Source organism: Sarcophilus harrisii, chromosome 5 (assembly GCF_902635505.1).
Source record: "Sarcophilus harrisii chromosome 5, mSarHar1.11, whole genome shotgun sequence".
NCBI lineage: Eukaryota > Metazoa > Chordata > Mammalia > Dasyuromorphia > Dasyuridae > Sarcophilus > Sarcophilus harrisii.
The window spans coordinates 130389661-130412196 of NC_045430.1; the positions used below are offsets into that span (position 1 = coordinate 130389661).

Consider the following 22536-nt stretch of genomic DNA (forward strand, 5'->3'; position numbering starts at 1 on the left):
TGGAGACTGAATGTAAATCAACACATTGTATGTTAACTTTTTTTCCTTTTACTTCTTTTTTTTCTCATGGTTTTTCCCTTTTGTTCTGATTTTTCTCTACCAATATGATTCATAAGGAAATATGTAAAAAAATTTAATGTGCACAGATCATCAAAAAACAAACAAAACCCACCACACTGTTTTTACACATAATGGGGAAAATAAAAATTAAAAAAAAAAAAAAAACTATCTGAAAAGTTTTAATTTGTTAAGTATTACTGAAACAAGGTTTTTGTGGATGCCTACATATCAGTAACAATAACAGCATCAAGACAAAAAAAAAAAAACCTCAACACTATAAAATATCTTAAAATACTACCAAGATGTGAAAATAAAATTAAAAAAAAAATTTCTTGATTAGGTCAATCCTAGAAAGAAAATAACATCCTAAAGCTTAAATATACATCCTTAATTTTTAACACTATTGTATAATGTTCTTCACATTCATTAGAAGACATGTGGTACAGCAGAAAGAATAATAACTTAATCTACTGGAAGTTAAAGAGATCAATTAAAGGATTTTAGTACTAACTCTACCCAGCTTTGTCACCACTTAGAAAGTGACTGTCAGTTAAATTTAGAAGGACAGTGTTCTTATCATCATAGCTAAAAGATGTCTTATAAAAAAAATGTCTAAAAAAAAGTCTTATAAAAAAATTATATATATATATATATATTTGTTTTAACAAAAAGTCTATTTTTGATTTTGACATCTAAATGCTGTATTTTCACAGGGAACTAAATAAATTTTTTCCCTTCCAAGCCTTCCCTCGTTTCCACAATGGCCATGATGCTTGAAGGCAAAGGAATACACTAGAAGGGTGGATGGTAAAAGTTTTTAAAGGCCTTGTCAAATTAGAATTTCTATAGACCCTTAATACATAGAACAAATCATGTTACTCTGCTCAAAGTATCAATTTAAAAAACCATCAAATTCAGCCCAAAACAAACATTGTATTGCCACAGAGGAGAAAGCAAAGATTGCTAGTAATGAATGATTTTACAAGGATTTACCTTCTCAGTAGTAACTTTGGAGAGGTCCTTGTAAAGAAGCTTACGGATATATTCCTGGAGAGGCGGACGCTTCTTCTTCACTGTTTTTTCTGCTGGAGGGGGATTGCAATAATAATATGCATTCTCAACCATTGTGACATATCTTGCATCAAGATGCATTGCTTGTTTCTTTCTCATCATTTGTTCCTTGGGGGAAAAAAAGTACAATTTAAATCTTAAAATCATATAATCTCAGAATGGGAAGGCAGAAATCATCTAGTTCACAACTGAACAGGAATCTCCCGTACAACATCTTTAAGTAGTGATCTAGATTATGCTTAAAGACCTCAAGTGATGAGGAATTCACTATCTCCTTTTTAGAAGCCTATTATAATTTTCCACATACCTTTGAGAATTAGGAAGGTGATTCTTACAAAAATCACAGTTCATTAAAACTCCATGTCTTTATCAAATTAATTTGTATCATAAGAAATTATCTCCTCAACTTTGTACTTCTGCAATTCAATCTCTAAACTAAAGTTAGTACTTTACATTAATCCTGATCCAGACCATTGTTTTAGCCTCTTGATTATCTTTTTAAACTTTGTTTTGCAGAATAGATCACAAATGCTCAAATTAAAACAACCATTCCTCAACATTGTACTAATAGGAAATAAGAACTTAAATTGTATCTCAAAACAAGTCTCTTATGAAATATGGTAATTACTTTGGACTGATGATTTAATTGGCAAAGCAGTTTTTAAAAATACAACCACATGGAGTTGGGTGGTAAAGCAATGTGGAATTATGCCCAAAAGGCTATCAAACTGTGCATACGCTTTGATCTAACAGTGTCTTTACAGGGTCTGTATCTGAAAGGGAAAGGACCCACATGTGCAAAAATATTTGTAGCAGCAAGGAACTGGAAACTGAGTGGATGGCCCTCAGAAGTGGAATGGCAGAATAAGTTATGGTATATGAATGTTATGGAATATTATTGTTGTATAAGAAATGATCAGTAGGATGATTTCAGAAAGGCCTGGAGAGACTTGCATGAACTAATGCTAAGTAAAGCAAATAGAACCAAGAGAATATTATACATAGCAACGACAAGATTATGCAAATGATCAACTGTAATGGATTTGGCTCTTTTCAAAAACATGGTGATTCAGGTCAATTCCAATATACTTGTGATGGAGAGAGCCATCTGCATCCAGAAAGAGACTATGGGGATATGGGGACTGAATGCAGATAAGATTTTTTTTTATCCTTTTTTTTTTTTTTAATTTAATAGCCTTTTATTTACAGGTTATATGTATGGGTAACTTTACAGCATTAACAATTGCCAAACCTCTTGTTCCAATTTTTCACCTCTTACCCCCCCACCCCCTCCCCCAGATGGCAGGATGTCCAGTAGATGTTAAATATATTAAAATATAAATTAGATACACAATAAGTATACATGACCAAACCGTTATTTTGCTGTACAAAAAGAATCAGACTCCGAAATATTGTACAATTAGTTTGTGAAGGAAATCAAAAATGCAGGAGGGCATAAATATAGGGATTGGGAATTCAATGTAATGGTTTTTAGTCATCACCCAGAGTTCTTTCTCTGGGCGTAGCCGATTCAGCTCATTACTGCTCCATTGGAAATGATTTGGTTGATTTCATTGCTGAGGATGGCCAGGTCCATCAGAACTGGTCATCATATAGTATTGTTGTTGAAGTATATAATGATCTCCTGGTCCTGCTCATTTCACTCAGCATCAGTTCGTGTAAGTCTCTCCAGGCCTTTCTGAAATCATCCTGTTGGTCATTTCTTACAGAACAGTAATATTCCATAATTTTCATATACCACAATTTATTCAGCCATTCTCCAACTGATGGACATCCATTCAGTTTCCAGTTTCTAGCCACTACAAAAAGGGCTGCCACAAACATTCGTGCACATACAGGTCCCTTTCCCTTCTTTATAATCTCTTTGGGATATAATCCCAGTAGTAACACTGCTGGATCAAAGGGTATGCACAGTTTGATAACTTTTTGAGCATAGTTCCAAACTACTCTCCAAAATGGTTGGATTCGTTCACAACTCCACCAACAATGCATCAATGTCCCAGTTTTCCCGCATCCCCTCCAACAATCATCATTATTTTTTCCTGTCATCTTAGCCAATCTGACAGGTGTGTAGTGGTATCTTAGAGTTGTCTTAATTTGCATTTCTCTGATTAATAATGACTTGGAGCATCTTTTCCTATGACTAGAAATAGTTTCAATTTCTTCATCTGAGAATTGTCTGTTCATATCCTTTGACCATTTTCAATTGGAGAATGGCTTGATTTTATAAATTAGAGTTAATTCTCTATGTATTTTGGAAATGAGGCCTTTTTCAGAACCTTTGACTGTAAAAAATATTTTCCCAGTTTATTGCTTCCCTTCTAATCTTTTCTGCATTAATTTTGTTTGTACAAAAACTTTTCAGTTTGGTATAGTCGAAAGTTCACTACTATTGTTTTTTGACCTTATCTTGGTATACAGTGTTAAGTGTGGATCAATGCCTAGTTTCTGCCATATTAGTTTCCAATTTTCCCAGCAATTTTTATCAAACAATAAGTTCTTATCACAAAAGCTGGGGTCTTTGGGTTTGTCAAAGACTAGGTTGCTATAGTTGTTGACTGTTTTGTCCCTTGAACCTAACCTATTCCACTGATCAACTAATCTTGAATGCAGATAACAACATAGTATTTTCACCTTTTTTTGCTGTTGTCTGCTTACTTGTTTTTTTCTTTCTCATTTTTTCTCCTGTTTGATCTGATTTTTCTTGTACAGCATAATAAATGTGGAAATATTTAAAAGAATTGCACATGTTTAACCTATATTGATTACTTGATATCTAGGGAAGGAGCTGGGAGGGGACAGGAAAGAGAAAAATTTGGAACACAAGGTTTTGCAAGAGTGAATGTTGAAAACTTGTCTTTGCATGTATCTTGAAAGTAAAAAGCTATTACAAAAAAAAAAAACTCACAAAAATTAAGAAAATCTGAATTATATGCAAAGTTATATGAAAAACTAATGTCTCCTAATTAAAAAAGAGAGAAAGAGAAAACTAGAAAACTACAGTCTGAGATGAGCTAAAATATTTGCATATTAAGGTAGAAAAAGCTAATTCATATTGGATTACCTGAACTAGATAAATTGAAAGGCAAAATGCTTTCCAATTGCAAAAGGCAGCATTTCTCAAATAAAGATAAAGATAAAATATGGTGATTCCTAGCATACCAAAGGAATAGCTATGCTTGTGATAAAAGAACCAAGATGTCTTGGACTAACCCTGGTAATTATTTTGACTTAAAACAAAGAGTTCTTCCCCTTACCAAAAGAACACTGGTTCTCAGATGAGATTCTGGAGATCTGAAAAGAAACCTTCCACAAGTTTCCAACAGGGTACATGCCATTTCAATATGGTGGTGGGAAAAGTCTGATAGAAGCATCTGTGAAAACACATTGATATTTTTAATCTTTTCCAATAAACTGAGCAATTTTAAAATTCTGTGCACTCTTAAAAAAAAAAAAGACCTATTTTAAAGTTTCAAAATTTTTAATCTTTAAACTTAAAATTTTAACCTTAGATTTTCTCATTGAATAATGTATAATAATAGTTGAAAGGAAAAGATTAAAAAAAATAACATATTTCCTTTATTAAATACGTTACAATATTATTTATTTCTATATTTATTCTGAAAGCATACATAAATGAACATCAGCAGCTTGCCTTATTATTTATTTTTACACAGCACTTTAAGGTTTTTATTTCCAAATAAATCCATCAAATCAAAAGGGATGATCACAACACTAACCTTTAAACAATGTAGAGTATCATTTTTAGTGAACATTTTGAACTTGGTAAGCTCTCCAATAAATCGAACAGTTTTGTTTTTTGTTTCAATATTGATTTGATCTTTTTTTCGTACCTACATAGAAAGAAGAAAAAAATATCTAACAGTTTGAAATGTGAATTTATTCTGGCAGAAAAAAATTATTAACTGTTGTGCTCTCTCAAGTTTAAAAAAATATATAAATTCTTATTTTTCGATGTATCTTGGATCTGCTTAATTTGTAGTTACTTACATGTTGTCTCACTCATTACACAGTGAGCTTGTAACAGCAAAGATTATTTTCTGAATTTCTTTGAATCTCTAGTTTTTGCATGGTGCCTAGCACATAGTAAGTGCTGTTTGGAAATTGACATACATTTATTAAGCTCCGACTATATGTGCCAGGCACCATGGTAGGCATTTTGCAGTAGTGCAAAGCTCTACTCTCAAGGAACTTATATTCTATCAAGACAAACCAAATTTCTCTCTGTAATTAAGGAGAGAAAAGGATGGTGATGAATCAAGAGCAGCTTTATATAGAACATGGCATTTTTTCTGTAAATTAAAATGATAGGTTCTGAAACAGAGGCAAGGAACAAATGTATTCTAAGTATATAGGTCAGTCAGTACAAAAGCATGAAGACAGAAGTTTAGGGAGTACCTATGAGGAACTGAAAAAAGACCAGTTTGCCTGGGTTACAAAATGAGAGGGAATGATATATAAATAAATCTGACCAAACAGATTGGCTCTAAAAGCTAAAAGTTTATATTTTATCTTGAAGTAAAAAGAAGCCTCTAGTGTTTATGTAGGGTAGTAACATGGTCAGATCTATTTTTCATGAATTGTTAAAGATGGATTGGAGTAGAATTTCAAATCAGAGAGAACAATTATGAGATTACTGCAATTAGTACAGCTGAGAGGTCTAAATAAGAGGCAGTACAGTGATACAGATAAGAGCATTGCATCTTGAGTTGGGAAAACCTAAATTCAAATTAGGCCTCAGACACTTACAAGATGTGTGACCATAGGCAAGTCAGTTAACCTCTGTCTGCCTCAGTTTCCTCATTGTAAAACGGGGATAATGGTATACCCCATCTCATAGAGTTCTTATGAGTCTCAAATGAGATAATTACAAAGTAATTGGCACAATGCCTGGCACAGAGTGACACTTAAAGATTTATTCTCTTCTCTTCTCCAACCCCCCAGCTTAGGTGGCAGCTGTGAGAGCAGAAAAAAGAAATTAATCGTAAGATACTATGGAAGTAGAAACAGCAGATCTCATTGGATATTTGACAGGAAAGGCAGCTAAGAAACCAAATATAACAACTAGATTACATGGGGGAGAAAAACTTTTTAAATATACAAACCAAGGAATCAGAATAGAAGCATTAAACTATATATATATATATATATATATATATATAGATAGATAGATATAGATATAGATAGATAGTTAGATAGATAGATATAGATATAGATATTATGTGTGTATATATATGGAGAGAGAAAGAGAAAGAAAGAGAGCGAGAGAGAGAGAAGCACATAAGAAATGTCTGACATGATAAAATGTTTATCACAACAGGGAATCTAAATAGTTTGTAGAGAACTTAAAAGCATTTAACCTTTATAAGAAGAAATAATCTAACATCAGGTAAAGTTGATCAGATGCTTGAGGAATTCCATTTTTCAAGGATCTATTTTTATCCTGATTCTCTTTCTAATGATTGTCCATTTCATCACTCTCTTTATGTGGTCATTATTCCCTTGTCAGGGATGCATAATTACTGAATCTCAGGATTTGAAGTTGGAAATGATCTTAAAAATCACTTAGCCAAGTCCACCATTTTATAGATGAGAAAACTAACAGTGAGAAAATTTAAATGATTTTTCTAAGGTCACAAAAGCATTAAATGTGATGAAAACTGGTTTTTCTTTTTCTTTCTCCTGCAACAGTTCTACTAGTTAGAATAGCAATTCCTGAGAAAACAGAGGAGCTTAAAGAGGGCAGCACCCACCAGGTGTAACATCAGCTTCTGGAGTATTCAGATTTGATTGTTACACTTAGAAATCTTCCCCATAAAGATATTTGGAAATTTTTAAAGAGAAATATCTGAAATATATGGAAAAACATAAGTGAAAAATGAAGTAGTGACAGACTCATTAGAGTTTGTGGGTCTATGGAGTTTCTAACGCCTTCAAAAACTGAGTCCTGAGAACACTATGACATTTGTTGACATAAACATATAATGGAGCTACAAAGAATTCTGGGGCATATATTATAATCATGATCAGAATCATGGAGTCTGTCTTCGACCAACAGAGAAACTTTGCAGTGAAGTAGCTCAAGATCTTGGAATTGGCAGGGAATACACTAAATGCCAAAGCTTCAGAAGATACATCCATTATATTATTTAACACATAACAATTTAAGCATTTCTCAGTTTTTGAGTTAAGCAAATCTGTACTATTTGAAAGATAATACTCTATCAAAGAGATCATTAGATTTTCAAACTAAGCTTGTAGACACTATGAAATAAATAATAAAAATACATACATGAAATCTGAAATCTCCCTTCAGCATCGAACAAAGATCCTCCGCAACATCTGACATGCAAGGATGTAATGTAGCAACCAATCTTGCATAAAATGGTAATAAATCCAATCTGTAAAAATTATATATAGCATGCAATAAAGGAAAGGACATATCAGAATTAATTCCCTTAAATGTTTCCTTATATGTTCACACAATTATGATGAATATAAAAAGGAATAAATTGACTATATGTCAGCATATGCCACATAAAAAATACAAAAGTAAATAATTTATAGAAATTTTTAAAAAGTTGATCCTCTTTACATTTAAACACTCAAAGTTCTTTTGTGAAAGTTATAATGCTTTGTGGCATATATTTACAAATTTATTGAAAACATATTCAAAATTATTAATGACCTTAATGAAAAAAATACATAAAGTCTAAATATTTGTCACTTAATTATTGGATGACTATATAGGCACCACAAGTTCTCAGATAACCAAACACTGCAATAAAGTATAGACTAGAAAGTTTATCAATAGCAACACTTAAAGCTATTCAAGTTACTTATTTGGCAAGCTCAATTATCTGAAACATGGCTGAAAAACAGAAGAAACAAAAGTCCTCTAAAGTATATATTTTCAAACTAGCATATACATTGCTTTTTTTGTCTAACTGTACTTACTAATTAGAAGGGAGGATATTGGGAAGATTGAGGGAAGTGAAATGTCTATCAATGGAAAATGACAGTGTTATTCAAAACAAAAACTTTCCTCTTCCTTCAGTCAAAAGTCATGTGAGAAGACAAAATGTATATTAATTCATTAAAGTTTCTTCATTAACTGAGAAATTCTCATTTAGAGCCTGTTTCTCTTGCTTTATATACTGTTCACACAAATTTTTTATCACTAATTGCCTGCCTCACAGCATATCAGGACAAGCATATTAGATGGAGCAAAGCTGAAGCTGCACACTAATAAGAAGTGACTGAAAATAAAGTGGGTAAAAGAGAATAAAAATTATTTTTAAAAGCAAGAACAAAATTATAAGCCAATTACAGTAAATTATGTTCACAATATAAAGCCTGAGTCATCAAAGATTTACTTTTATCTTCTGTCTTTCTTTCTCAACTCCATTGTCTTAATCATTCTTAACTACTTATGCTTTGCACCGACTTCTTTACACTTTTTTTCCTGATTTGGCTGTCTGTCCTCTTTACTTTGGATATCCTATCCATTCCAACTGCTCTTTGCTACAGACCTAGCTCAAACACAACTTATATTCCAAGATTTTTTGAAGGCTAGTCCAGCACTCTGACTCTCTGATAATATAGTTAATGCTTTCAGTTTTGAAGAAAGGCTCAGAGGTTCTCTAAGTTTTACATTTGTGCAGAGCTCACTCCCTTCAAGGTGCTGCCATGCATTATATATCTCCACATTAGAGGTTTTCTGGGCAAAGATTCTGAAGTAGTTTGTTATTTCCTTTTCCAGCTCATTTTACAGATGAAGAAACTGAGGGAAACAGGATAAAGTAACTTGCCCAGAGTCACACTGCTAAGGAAGTACCTAATGCCAAATTTGAACTCAGGAAGATGAATCTTCCCAACTCCAAACAAAGCACTACGTCTACCACTTAGCTGCCCCAAAATATGATTTCTCTGTTTTATCTCTTAATTAGGAATATTTTTGCTTTGTCTGAGATCAAAGCTGTTGTTGTTGCTATTCAGTCATTTCAGGTGTGTCCTACTCTTCATGACACCATTTAGATTTTCTTGGCAAAGATACAAGGATGGTTTGCCATTTCTTTCTTCAATGAATTTTACAGATGAAGAACAGAGGCAAATAAAGTTAAATGACTTGCACAGGGTCACACAGCTAATAAGTGTCTAAGGCTGAATTTGAATTCAAAAAGAGTCATTTTCCTGACTTCAGGCCTGACTCTCTATTCCCTGAGCTACCTAATTGTCCAATATTTGATCCAATACTTCCTAAATAAGGGATCTTGAACAAACCATGTAACCTGTAATCTATAAAATGGTAATGGTATTTTTGTTATCTACCTAGCATCATTGTATTTGGTCCAGAAGACCTGGGTTCAAAAGTGACTGAGTTTATTTACTAAGTCACAAACTCCTTAGATCTTAGCTTTCTTTATCACCTATAAAATTAAGAGATTGGACTGGATGACTTCCAAGGTCCCTTTAAATTCTGAATTTATGATCCTAAAATCTGGATTAGCTCAGTGGAAGAAGCCCATTCTATATCAACACTAATTTTCTTTACAAAATTATTATATTCAACAATCAAAAAAAAAAAAAAAAAAAAGCACGCATCTGCTATGTGCCCAATTCCAATGATGTTAACGACAAAAGAATAAAACCTACATTGTTTTGGGGACACAACATATACAAATACAAATATGATGCAAAATAAAAACAAAATGGTTAATAAAGCAAGACACGTGTACAGAGCTTTAAATTTACAGTGACATGAGTCTTGGATTTTAAATGAAGGAAACTAAGTTCAAAACTCAGTCCTGATATTTAATAATACTAATTTAATAATACTTTAGAAAAACTCAGTGATCTGTCTGGACTTCAGGTTTCTCATCTATAAAATGAGGAATATGAATTAAACAGCTTCTAAGTTCTCTCTCTCTGAGCAATGCATCTATTAACCTAAGATCACTGTCTTTCTGTTGGAACACAATATTTCTATTAAATCCACCAAGTTATTTCCAAGTAAGTAGTTATCATCTAAATCTGAAACTGAGGATCATTTTCATTCAGGACAATATACATGGTTAATGCGTTCAGTATCTATACAAGTTTTAAGTCTATTTTAGCTGTCTTACATTGCAAGTCTATAGAAAGCACAAATTATGTTTCATTTCATCTATAATATATAATATGAATTATTATAAAGCTATCAAATTATTGTAAATGTAAAAATTATAAAAATGCTGTTATTAATATAATAAATATAATCTTATAGTCTCATATTCTAGGGGAATTTTTCATGAAAAAACAGAAATCATAAAAAAGTAAACTCAAAACATTTTTAAAAGATTAATTTCATAATTTTATAGGACAAAGTAACTCAGTATTTCATTAACAAGTAAAACATACTTGTTAAATTGTCAGAGGTTGTTCCAGTTAGCCTCCTAATGGATTTTTCCTTAGTTAATTAATCACAAAATCATGTATTTATATTTTCAAGGTTGGAAGGAATAAACTAGTTATAGTTAATGATTATCAAGTTAATAAACATATACATAAAACTACAGAAAAAATATCAAGCAACAAATAGGTCTGATGAATTATCTTCCATTTAATCATCTCCCTAAAACTATGTGAAGTTCTTTTAGGATATAAAAGCTACTAATTTTATCTCCATTCAAAATACCTAACAAAAAACAAATGTAAAAGTATATTGTTACAATTCAATTAAAGAACACAAAGGAGTTTTCTTTGAAGAAAACAAGCAAGAATGATATTTAACAAGTAAAAAATGATAGAGTCAAAAACTATGAAACTGGCATTCAAAAGGCTCTCTTGGTTAACTTTTGATAGAAATTTAAACATTTCTAATGCACTAGCACCATCAAGTGGCAAGTATCTAGTATAAAAATGTTACTTCGGGTATTACTATTAGATGTCCAGGGTTTGAGTTTTTTTGTTGTTGGTTTTCTTAACTAGATGTTACAGATGGCACAGTTTATAAAGTGCTGGGCCTAGAATCAGGAAGACCTGAGTTCCAATACAACCTCAGACACTTACCAGCTGTATGATACTGGGCAAGTCACTTAACCCTGTTTGCCTCAATTTTCTCATCTGTAAAATGAGCTGGAAAAGGAAATGGCAAACCACTGCAGTATCTTTGCCAAGAAAACCCCAATTTGAGTTCACAAAGAGTTGAATAGACTGAAATGACAACAACAACAATTTTAATATTTCCAAAACATAGATATGCAAGTAGAATAACTTGCCAACATAAAAAATGCAAAGGACTTCCCTGGAATTTGGTTGGTAAATGTGTTCAAGTACAAAGAAAGAAAACTTTCTGGTTCTACTTTTGACAAGAACATGATATGTAATGGAAAAACTCTGTGATACCCAACTGCTAACCTTGAATCTTCTGGTTATAAAATAATCAAACAAATAATAGGTAGTCATATTTACTAAATGCCTTCAAAAGGTACAAATCTGTTGTTTGAATGGATTTATAAAACAATTTTTTAAAAAAACTCAACAGGATTTTTATTTCACTAAATATTTCCCAATGTTGTGTACAAAAATTTCAACATTAAAAAAATTTTAATTTCAAGTTCTCTCCCTTCTTCCTTAAAATATGCAAGAAATGTTATATCACTTATATATGTAAAATCATGCAAAACTTTTCCACATAAGCAATACTGCAAAAAAAAACAAACAGAACAAAAAAAACCAACAAGAAAAGTAAAGAAAAATTAAAAAGTATGCTTTAAACTGGATCCAGAGTTCATCAATTCTTTCTCTTGAGGCATATGGTGGCATTTTTTTTTTTTTAATCATGAATCCTTTGTAATATTCTTAAATCATTATCTTGATCAGGATAGCCAAGTTTTTCACAGGGGATCACTTTTGCAATACTGTTGTTATAGTGTACAATGTTTCCCTAGTTCTGGTCATTTCATTTTGCACCCATCAGTTCACATAAATCTTCCCAGGTTTTTCTGAAATCATCTCTTTCATTATTGTTTATTGTCTTTATTTATGTGAAAAGTATTTTATACCTGAGTTCAAATAGTCCTTGGCTTTGTCTTGACAAGCAGTCCCAAGTAATTTAGTCCCAAGTATTATGGTGTCTGCAATTATTTCTCTCTCTCTTCCTGCTAGATTTTGTTTTGTGGTATATTGAAATGCTGATGATTTGTGTAGGATCATTTTATATTCTGCAAGTTTACTAACGCTGGTAATTGTTTCAGGTAATTTTTAGTTTATTTTCTAAAAATTTTTTAAGTATACCATTATATATGCAAAAAGTGATAGTTTTGCTTCCTCACTGCCTCTTTTTACTCCATCAATTTCTTTCTGTTTTTGTCATATTGCTTTGGATAGCATTTTTAGAACAATACTGTATTTGTACATATGATAATGGACATTAATCCCTAATCTTGTTGGGAAGGCTTCAAATTTTTACAGCAATGCTTGCTCTTAGTTTTAGATAGATATTACTTAACAAGGGCTCCATAGATTCCTATTTTTTTAAAAATGTTTTTAATAGGAAGGATATTTCTAGTTGTTAAAGGGTTTTCCTGCATCTCATGATATAATCATTTGTTGTTGTTGTTATTGTTACTGTCGTGGTCAATCATGTTGAGTTTTCCTAATAATGAACTACACCTGCATTTCCAGTATAAATCTTGGCAGTTCATAATGTATGATCTTTGTGATATATTTCTATATCCACCATGCTAGTATTCTTTATAAGATTTTTGCAGAAATATTTATTAGGTAAATTGGTCTATAGTTTTCTGTTTTTGTTCTCCCTGATTTCTACATTAAAATCATAGAGTGTCAACCTCAGGTCAGAAAAAAACTAATTTTTAAGAGTTCAAATCTGGCTTCAGATACTTTCTAGAAAGGCAAAAACATGATCCCTGCCCTCAAGGAGCTCACAATCCTATGAAGTGTTAATATTACCATGTCAAAAACTATAGATGAAAGATATAAGTGGAAAAGAGAAGACAGCTAGGGGGTGCAATGTATAGACTGGGGCCTAGAGTCAGGAAGACCTGTATTCAAATACAGCCTCAGACACTTGTCAGTTATAAGTCTGCTCCAGTTTCCTTACCTATAAAATGAGCTGGAAAAGGAAATGGAAAAGAACCCTAATATTTCACAAAATTGAAAAATAACATCATTCATTAAAGATACAGCTCTATGGTTTCTTTCTCCCTTTTTACTGATTGATTTAGGTCTCAAAATCATATCTAAGTCATAAAACATATAAAGGTAGGCTGCCTCTATCTATCTATCTATCTATCTACCTATCTATCTATCTTTATTTAACAAACAGTTTATGTAGGACTGGGACTACTTTTTCCCTAAATATCTGGTAGAATTTGGTAAATTAACCTGCTCTTGATGATAATATTTTTTTCCTCTTAAGAAGCTCATTTGTGTCTGATTCAACATATTTTTCTGAGATGGTGTTTTTGAATATGGTACTTTCTCTTCTGTTAATTTGAGATATTCATATTTGTTGTAAATATTCATGCATTTTACTTAGATGGTCAGTTTTACTGACATATTATTAGGCAAAATAATTCCTAATAATTGCTTTAATTTCATCTTTACTGGTCATGCACTAACCCTTTTCATTTCTGATACTGGTAATTTGATTCTTTTTTTAAATCAAATTAACCTATAGTTCATCTATTTTATTGGCTCTGCCCACTCCCCATAAGAACAGGTTAGTTTTGTATATTAATTCAAGAGTTTGTTGTTGTTTCTTAACTTCCCATTCTGATAAGCTCTTTTCCATTTTAGTGTTTAATTGGGAATTTTTCTTTTTTTTTTTCAATGACATCTCCAATTCTTTGATTGATTCTTTCTCTCTTTCATTAGTATAGGTATCATAAATTTTTTAATATTGTCTCATTGTTATTCTCTTTAAAGAAATTATTGTTTTTAAGTTTTATTCTTTGATTCATTCTCTAGGACTAGGTTGTTTTGTTTTCAGTTAATTTTTAATCTCTACTTCCACAATCCTTTAATGAATATAATTTTTATTGCATTTTATTGTCTCAAAAGGATGCATTTAATAATTCTGCTTTTCTGCGTTTTGTTACAAATTTTTATGCCCTACTATATGGACAATTTGGGTGGGGTGAAGGTGCCCTATATAGCTAAAAAAAAAAAAAAAAAGATATGCTTGCTGTTTCCATTCAATTTTCTCCAGAGGTCTAGCATATCTAACTTTTCCAATTTTCTACTTATCTCAACTTCTTTCTTGTTTATTTTATGGTTATAACTACCTAAGTCTGAAAGACTAAGACTGGGATCTTCTGCTAGTATAATTTTACTACCTATTTCCTCCTGCAATTCAGTTAATTTTTCCTGTAAGAATTTGGATGCTATGCCATTTGGTACACGTTTAGTATTGCTATTATTTCACTGTCTAACAGTACCTTTTAGAAATTATTTTCTCTGCTTATCCCTCTTATTAAAGTTAATTTTTGCTTTTCCCAAGTCTGAGACGAGGATTGCTACCAGTGCCTTTTTTACTTCAGCTCAAGTGCAATAGATTCTGCTCCAGGCCCTTTGTTTCAAGTGTTTCAAATTAACATAGTGTTGCGTTCTGGTTTCTATTAAATTCAGCTACCTGCTTCCATTTTATGGATCAGTTCATCCCATTCCCATTCAGTTATGAGTATTTCCCTCCCTTTCTATATCCTTCTATTTATCCTTTTCTCTTTTTATCCTGCCCCTCCTCTAAAGTACTTCTGACCCCTGTTTTTATTTATCTGTCCTCTTTTATCAACCTCTCCAATTGTCCCTTCTCCCAATAGGATAAGATAGATTTCTATTATCAATTGAGAATGCCATTAATTAAGAATACTTAAGTGGACTGTTTCATAGACTAAAAATAAAGCAATTTTTTTTACATAATGTGAATCTGCCTGTAGACTCAGAGAAGGGAAGGACAGAGCAAGGAAAGCTACTTTTCACCTTTGGAGATAAGAGGCCAGCATACAATTCAAGGACAAAGAGAGGCTGGCAACAGAGAAGCAAGAATAATGGGGGAATACATGAGGGCTAGGGACAGCCATGTGGGAGACTGGCCAAGCGGAATACACAGGTGACAGACATATGGGAGTTGGAACACAGAAAGAAGGACAGCAGACATACAGGGCCAGACACAGACATGTAGTAGCCAAGCATGGTTAAAACACAGACATGTCAAATCTGATGTGCAAATGGAGTGAAGAGGGCAAAGCTCTCCTTCCTCAGTGTCAGAAGACTCAAGCCAACCCCCTTGACCCAGAAACAATGGTGGCATTCTCTTCTGCTTTCATATGAAAAGTTTTTTAAAAGTGTTGGGTTTTTTGTTTTGTGTTTTTTTTGGGGGGGGAGGGGAAAAGTAAGAGGCGGCAGAGCACCAAGCCAAGGGGCAGGAGCAAAGAGAGACCACAGTAATGTACAATAAAGTTAACACAGGCATTTTGGAGGGAGAATACAGATATCTCTCAGAATTCTTAATATAAAGCTGAATTTGCATAATGCTAATTTACATAATGCAAGAACTGTCTCTATGTGCATATATACATATTTTTGAACCTATTAATGTGAAGTTCAAGCATTTCCCACGCCTATCTTTTTCCATTCCACTGTTAAAAAAACAAAACACTTTTCTTTGAATGCCTCTTTAATATAAGAGAATTTTCCCATTCTTCCTCTCTTCTCCTTTCTTTCAGTTCACTCTTTCTTATCCCTTTCCCCACCCTTTTTGAAGATTCTTTCCAACACAATTAACTCACATTTACACTGTCTTTTAACTGCTCTAATTATGATAAAGTTCTTAGGGTTTACATGTATCATCTTTGAATAAAGCAATATAAACAGTTTAACTTTACTGAGTCCTTTATGATTTCTCTTTCATGTTTACCTTTTTTATGCTTCTCATGTCTCTTTTATTTGAATATCAAATTTTCTATTTATCTTAAAATACCATTTCCTCCTTTAAAAAAGGATTATACTCAATTTTGATAGTCAGGCTGTTTTTTTTTTTGGTTATAAACTTAGTTGCTTTGCCTTTCAGAGAATCATATTCCAAACCTTAATGCTCTTTTTAACATAGCAAATTATAAATCGTGGATGATCTTTACACTGGCTCTGCTATATTTGAATTAGTTTCTTTCTGGTTGCTTTAAGTATTTTCTGTTTGAATCTGGAGCTCCTGAATTTGGCCACAATATTCCTGAAAATTTTTGTTTTGAGATCTTTCAGGTGGTAATCAGTGAATCCTTCCAATTTCTATTTTACTCTCTCATTCTAGGATAACAAAGTAGTTCTCCTTGACAATTTATTGAAATATGATGTCTATATTTAACATGTATTAGTCAACTTGCCATTTGAGGGGGGAGGGGAAGGAGGGGAAAAATTGTAACAAAAAGTTTTGCAATTGTCAATGCTGAAAAATTACCCATGCGCATATATCTTGCAAATAAAAAGCTAATAATAATAATAATTGTCATTATTATTATTATAAAAAATAAAAAAAAGAAGAAGAAATATGATGTCTAGGCTATTTCTTTTATCATGGCTTTCAAGTAGTCCAATAATTCTAATCTTTCCCTGATCTATTTTCCAGGGTAGATTTTTTTTTTTCAATGAGATATTTTATTTTATTATATTTTTATATATTCTTATGACTTTGTTTTATTGTTTCTTTATGTTTCATGGAGTCATCAGCTTCCACTTGCCTAATTCTAATTTTTAAGTAATTATTTTTCTCAGTAAGCTTTTGTTCCTTCCTTTCCCATTTGGCCAATTCTGTTTTCTAAGGAATTCAATGTGAATTTTTGTACTTCTTTTTTACTATTCGGTTAATTTTTTTCTTAAGGAATTTTTTAAATAATATAATATTTGTCTTGCTTCTTTTACCAAGCTGTTAAATGTCCTTTCAAGATTTTCTTCCTTCACTCTCATTTCTTAACTTACTTTTCCTTCACCTCTCATTTGATTTTGAAAATCATATTTTAGATCTTCCAGCAATCCATATGTGGCTTGTGTGTAATTAATATTTTCTTTGAGTCTTTGCTTAGAGCTCTTTTGATTTCATTGTCTTCTTCTGAGTTTGTGCCTTGATCTTTTCTTTCACTACAGTAACTTAGTAAAGTCAGATTCCTTTTTTGTTGTATGCTCATTTTCCCATTCTATTTCTTTTGAACTTTATCTTAAAATTAGTTTCCAGTTTTTGGAGAGAGTGAAGGAAAGAAAGGACACTGTCTAAAGTTTTAGGGTTTTTTTGTGCTGCTAGTTTTAGAACTAGTTTGGGGGGGTTGGGAGTTTTCAGTGCTTCCAAAGTGGTGTAATATAAGGAAAGGTGTGGTCATTGCTCTTCTGATCTTCATTATGGTCTCTAGCCAAGAAAGGCTTCTAATCCTTTAAGATTTTACTCAATACTGCTCCTCTGGGCCTGTATTCCCTTAGAATCAAATATATTAGAACCAAGTTCCACAAGACTGCCAGTACTCCCTTGAGGCCTAACATATCCTTTTTTGCCCTTGAATTATGTTCCAAAAGTGGGTTTAGGCAACGGAGTTGTCAAAGAACTCCAACATCTGATCCTGAATCCAGTGCTAGCCAGGGGTCCCTTGGAATCTTTCTGACCAATTACCAAGTCTCCTTCCCATCTTTTGCTTGAGAGTTCCCAAAGCTGCTGCTATTTCTGTTGCTACCTATCACCTAGTCCTTCCACTGGTGTTTTAGTCACACTAGCTTCAGATGAGCCTCCACTTCTGTGTTATAAATCTCTCTTTTCAACCTCCCAAACTGCCTGGGGCTAGAAGAATGTCTCACTTAGATCTTTTACTGGCTCTGTCACTCCTAATTTTGATTTGAGGAATTATTTTAAAGTTGTTTGGAGGGAAATGTAGGGAGAGTTCAAATGAATGCTTTTTTTCTATTTCATTATCTTGGCTATACAGCCCAGAAGTTCCCCAAACTGAGTTTTATAGCTGTTTGAAAATTTAAGATTTGACATGATGAGATGAAACACACTGCAGGTAGCATGTATGATTTTGTAATTACTTATTTACCTCCTAAAAAAGAATATTATTGAAAGACAATACCCAAACTTAGATCAGAGAATTCTAACAATGAAAGAACTCTTAAAAATGATTTTTTTCAATATTCATTTGATAATGGCAGAAACTGAGATCCATTTACCAAACCATTTTCCTATGTCCCAACCATCTTCTCAATCTACCACCCAAATCAGAAGTCTTTTCCCTAGTTTTAACTTGCAGGCCCTGAAGACCCTATTTCTTGTTGAGTGAATAAGTCATTTTTCAAGCAGCCCCAATCATTCTTCTGAAAGATAGCTCATGTACCCAACCTCCCTCTTCCCAAGCTCCCCAGTTCTGATAATATGATCAAATAATCTCTGTCACTGCTCCTGGAAAGGGATGTGCCAATCTATTATAAAGTCTCACTTGCTAACTCTGTAACTCTCTGGAACAAAGGGTCCCTTCTTTGGCTATCACTTTCCTATATGTCCCTCCCTACTTGAATGTAACCACTTCAGGGCAGAAGGACTGTCTGCTTTTGTATGTGCATCCCATTACTTTACACAGTGATCAGCACTTCATAAATTAATTCATTCATACACTAATTAGTGGGAAAATGATACTAGAGGAAGTATGACATAATGGCAAAAAATACTGAACTTGGAATGAGGAGAGACTTAAGGGCCTGAATCTTGCCTTTGATATTTACTCATTGTATAACTGAGAGCAAGTCACTTATATTCTATGAGCTTCAGTTTCCACATTAGTAAAATGAGAATAAAACTTGAAGTACCTAACTCATGGGGTGCTTTACAAGAAAGAAAATTATTACTACAAGCAAAAATCCATAGATATCTATTACTTCCATAGATACAAATAGAAGAATTTTAGACATAATCAAAAGATTGAAGATTAGTTCAAATATAATCAAATGTATATGTAAAGAACATAACTGCATTCACATAAACTAGCTCTCTCACTTTTTCAATGCTCATCAAAGAATAAACTGAAAGTTTCTTACTGTTTCCAACAAGATCTCATATGAAAATTTAAAACTATGACTGAGTAATAAGTAATGAGAATTTAGAACTCCATTCCATCTAAGTAAAAAGTTTTTGGAAAAAAAAAAGTAAAAAAGTTGTTTTGGGAGTTATCAAATCTCAAAATATGTTTCAAAGCAGTTAACTGCCAAAAGTATCTGGTGCTGATCAAAGTAGGAAAATAGAATACACTAGATAAAGCTTAAAAATAAATATACCTAGGGAGAAAATTTTGGAACACAAGGTTTTGCAAGGATGAATGTTAAAATCTTTGCATGTATTTTGAAAAGTAAAAGTTATTATTAAAAAAATATTTGCATGTATTTTGAAAAGTAAAAGTTATTATTAAAAAAATAAATACACTTATTAATGTGGTAGTATTCCATACATTTTATGACATTCAACAAGATTAATTCCTTAATTCCAACTTGGGAAAGCTGGAAAAAATTTCAAAAAAAATTTAGATTAGTTTTATCACTTTACTTTATAATAAAATCCAAATGAATTAAAGGTCAATATTAAAAGTCCTATGAGAAAATTAGGGCTTCACTCACAATTATGGAAAAGGAAAAAATTTATAGCCAGACAGAAGTTAAGAGTCAGAAGAAATGATACATTAAGATTAGAAAACTTTTATAATAACAAAATCAATATGGCTAGTCAGGGGGGAAAAAAATGAGATGGGGGAGGCATGAAAACTATTTTTTTGATAGTTTTAATTAATAAAGTTTTCTCTTATTTAACCTCTAAATCTTTCTCAATTTCAAACTAGTACTCCCACTTTGACCTCCCTGAGCCAAGCAGAACAAATCTAATTATCATCAGCCTAATCATTGTCAAGTTGCAACCCAACAGATATTTAAAGACATTTATCACCCCTCCCTGAAATCTTCTCTTCTCCAACCTAAATACCCTCAGTTCTTTCAACCTATTCCATATAGCATGACCTCAAGATTCTTCTCCACTTTGGCTATAGTATTCTAGTTATTCTTCATTTTTTATCAATATCCTCTCTAAATGTGGCACCTAGGGTACTGAAGATACATAACAAGACATCACATTTTCAGATACCATTAATGAGGAAATTTGTTTTGCTTGACTATGCATATTCATTGCAAAGGTTTTGTTTTTCTTCCAACATTTAACAAAAAACCAATAAGAATCACATATAATCAAGACATCTTATAGTAATATACTAAATTTATTATTGAATCTAAAAGCTGAATACAGAGGAACAGCAAACTATACAGAGGGATCCACAACTTCCCAATACAAATCTTTTTTCTTTTTTACTTTATGTGTGAAAATGTCTGAATTATTTGGAGCTGTTATACTCAGAACTTTTAAATATGAAACTCTAAAAATAAGGAAATTATGGCACCTAGAATTAAACACAATATTCCAGGTGTGTTCCTCATATTACATTTCTCTAAATGGAGAATAAGAGTATATAGCTTTAATAAATGCCACATACTGCTGATTTGTCTTGAGCTGACTGTCTAGAAACTTTCCTCCTAAGACCCCTATTGTTTATATGGGTTTAATCAGGGATTCTTTTTTTTTTTTTTTCAAATTTATTTTATTTTTAATTCACAGAAAATAAGCATTTCCATAACACTACAATAAAAAGAGATGACTACACAAGAAACTGCAAAACTACTGTGTACAACTTGCTATTTCCTCTAAATATACAACAAAGTTATCATGTAAATTTTTTTCCCTTTTCCTCCCACCTAATAAAAAAAATTTGCTACAGCAGCATTATATGTAATTTCAAAAAATAAAAAATAAAAACTCATCAAAAACCACAAGCAATCTAATGTTCAATAAATCAGAAGTGGTTAAATAAATTATAAGACATTAACATAATAAATTATTCCTCATTCCTTTCTAGACTGAAGCCAGCACCTTCTTTATCATTCCCCAGAAACTTCTTTTTCTTGGAAGTTCACTATAACCCTGTAATTCACACATTAAAATTAGCCCCTCTCTCTGTGGCTTCTCCCTCTCCTTGAACCCCCACTGAGAGAGGATTTCCAGGCCATCCAAGTCTCATTCCTCTCCCATCAACTATTTCTTTGGATTTTCTGTGCCATTCTACTATTCTGAATACTTTAGTCTCCCCTCCACCTTTTTCAATTCCTTTTTTTGTGAAGTCTTTAGATAATCTCCCCAAGAACAAGGATTGTCTTTGTGCTTATATATGAGTTTCTGTGCTTTAACACAAGGCCGCTAAACCAAGAATTCTCAACTAAGATCCATAAACTTATATTTCAATTAATTGCTTTCCTTTGTAATCCTATGTATTATATGTACTTAAAAACATTTTGAGAAAGTATCTATGTTTTACCAGACTTTGAAAGAGGTCTGTGACACAAAAATAAGGTTAACACTACCTAGCTTAAGCAGCCATTTTTGCCTATATTATTGTGGTTTTGTATTCATATATGTACTGACTTTATCACTAGGTTTTTATATTAATATTCCATTACCTAACTTTACTTCTAATTTCTTCTCATACCTTTTTGAAAATCTAAATTTGATTGCCAAGTTCTCTGAATATATACATGAATCTCTTAAAAAAAAAAAAAAAACTCATCCTTTCCTTCTGCTACAGAAATGTTTCATTTTGCGATTCCAAAATGCACATATTTCCTTATATAGATTGTATTATTATAATGGCATAAAAGAATGTCTTGACACATCCTAAATGACTATTTTGAATATAAAATGTTCCATCCCAAATTAACAACATCCACTATTTTAAAAGATGAAGTTTTTAATAATTTCAAAATTTATCTTTCACTAAACAGTATTGTTTAGTTACTGAATTTTTAAAAAATTCTTAATATGGAACATCTCTCCACCAATGAAAAAGACTAACTCTTCTGCCACTACCAATAATAAATAATACATGATAGTAGTTTCATCCCTACAGGAAAAAAATTTTTTTGTTTCAATTACATTCATGGTGAGTCAAAAGAAGTCCATTAATATGAATACCCCACAACTAAATGCAAACACACTTCAAAGAAAAAGTTATTATACTTCTTTGCAATAATACACAATCTTAAGGAGTTTTAGGGGGGAAGAAATCCAAAAGGGAATATGAGAAAAGTATCAAGAAAAAGAAATTAGGCAATAAGTACAAATAGAAACTGATTCACCTATAGTCATCAGTTTGATGAATGATTTGCATAGAATGTCTTTTAGATGTATGTGTGTATGTATACACACACGCACATATCTATCTCTATCTATCTATATATATATAT

General features: G+C 32.1%; 1 protein-coding gene across 5 annotated transcripts in view; it reads right to left on the reverse strand.

Moving 5' to 3' along the window:
• The window catches only part of UPF2 (UPF2 regulator of nonsense mediated mRNA decay), a 181464-nt gene that overhangs the window by 108095 nt on the left and 50833 nt on the right, over positions 1 to 22536 (reverse strand). For all 5 annotated transcript variants that reach the window (XM_031938580.1, XM_031938581.1, XM_031938577.1 and 2 more), the window contains 4 exons: positions 7466 to 7574; positions 4893 to 5006; positions 4410 to 4526; positions 1054 to 1239 (listed from right to left, as the gene is read on the reverse strand). In XM_031938580.1, the coding sequence (XP_031794440.1) occupies positions 1054 to 1239; positions 4410 to 4526; positions 4893 to 5006; positions 7466 to 7574 (526 nt within the window). The remainder of the gene's footprint in view (positions 1 to 1053; positions 1240 to 4409; positions 4527 to 4892; positions 5007 to 7465; positions 7575 to 22536) is intronic.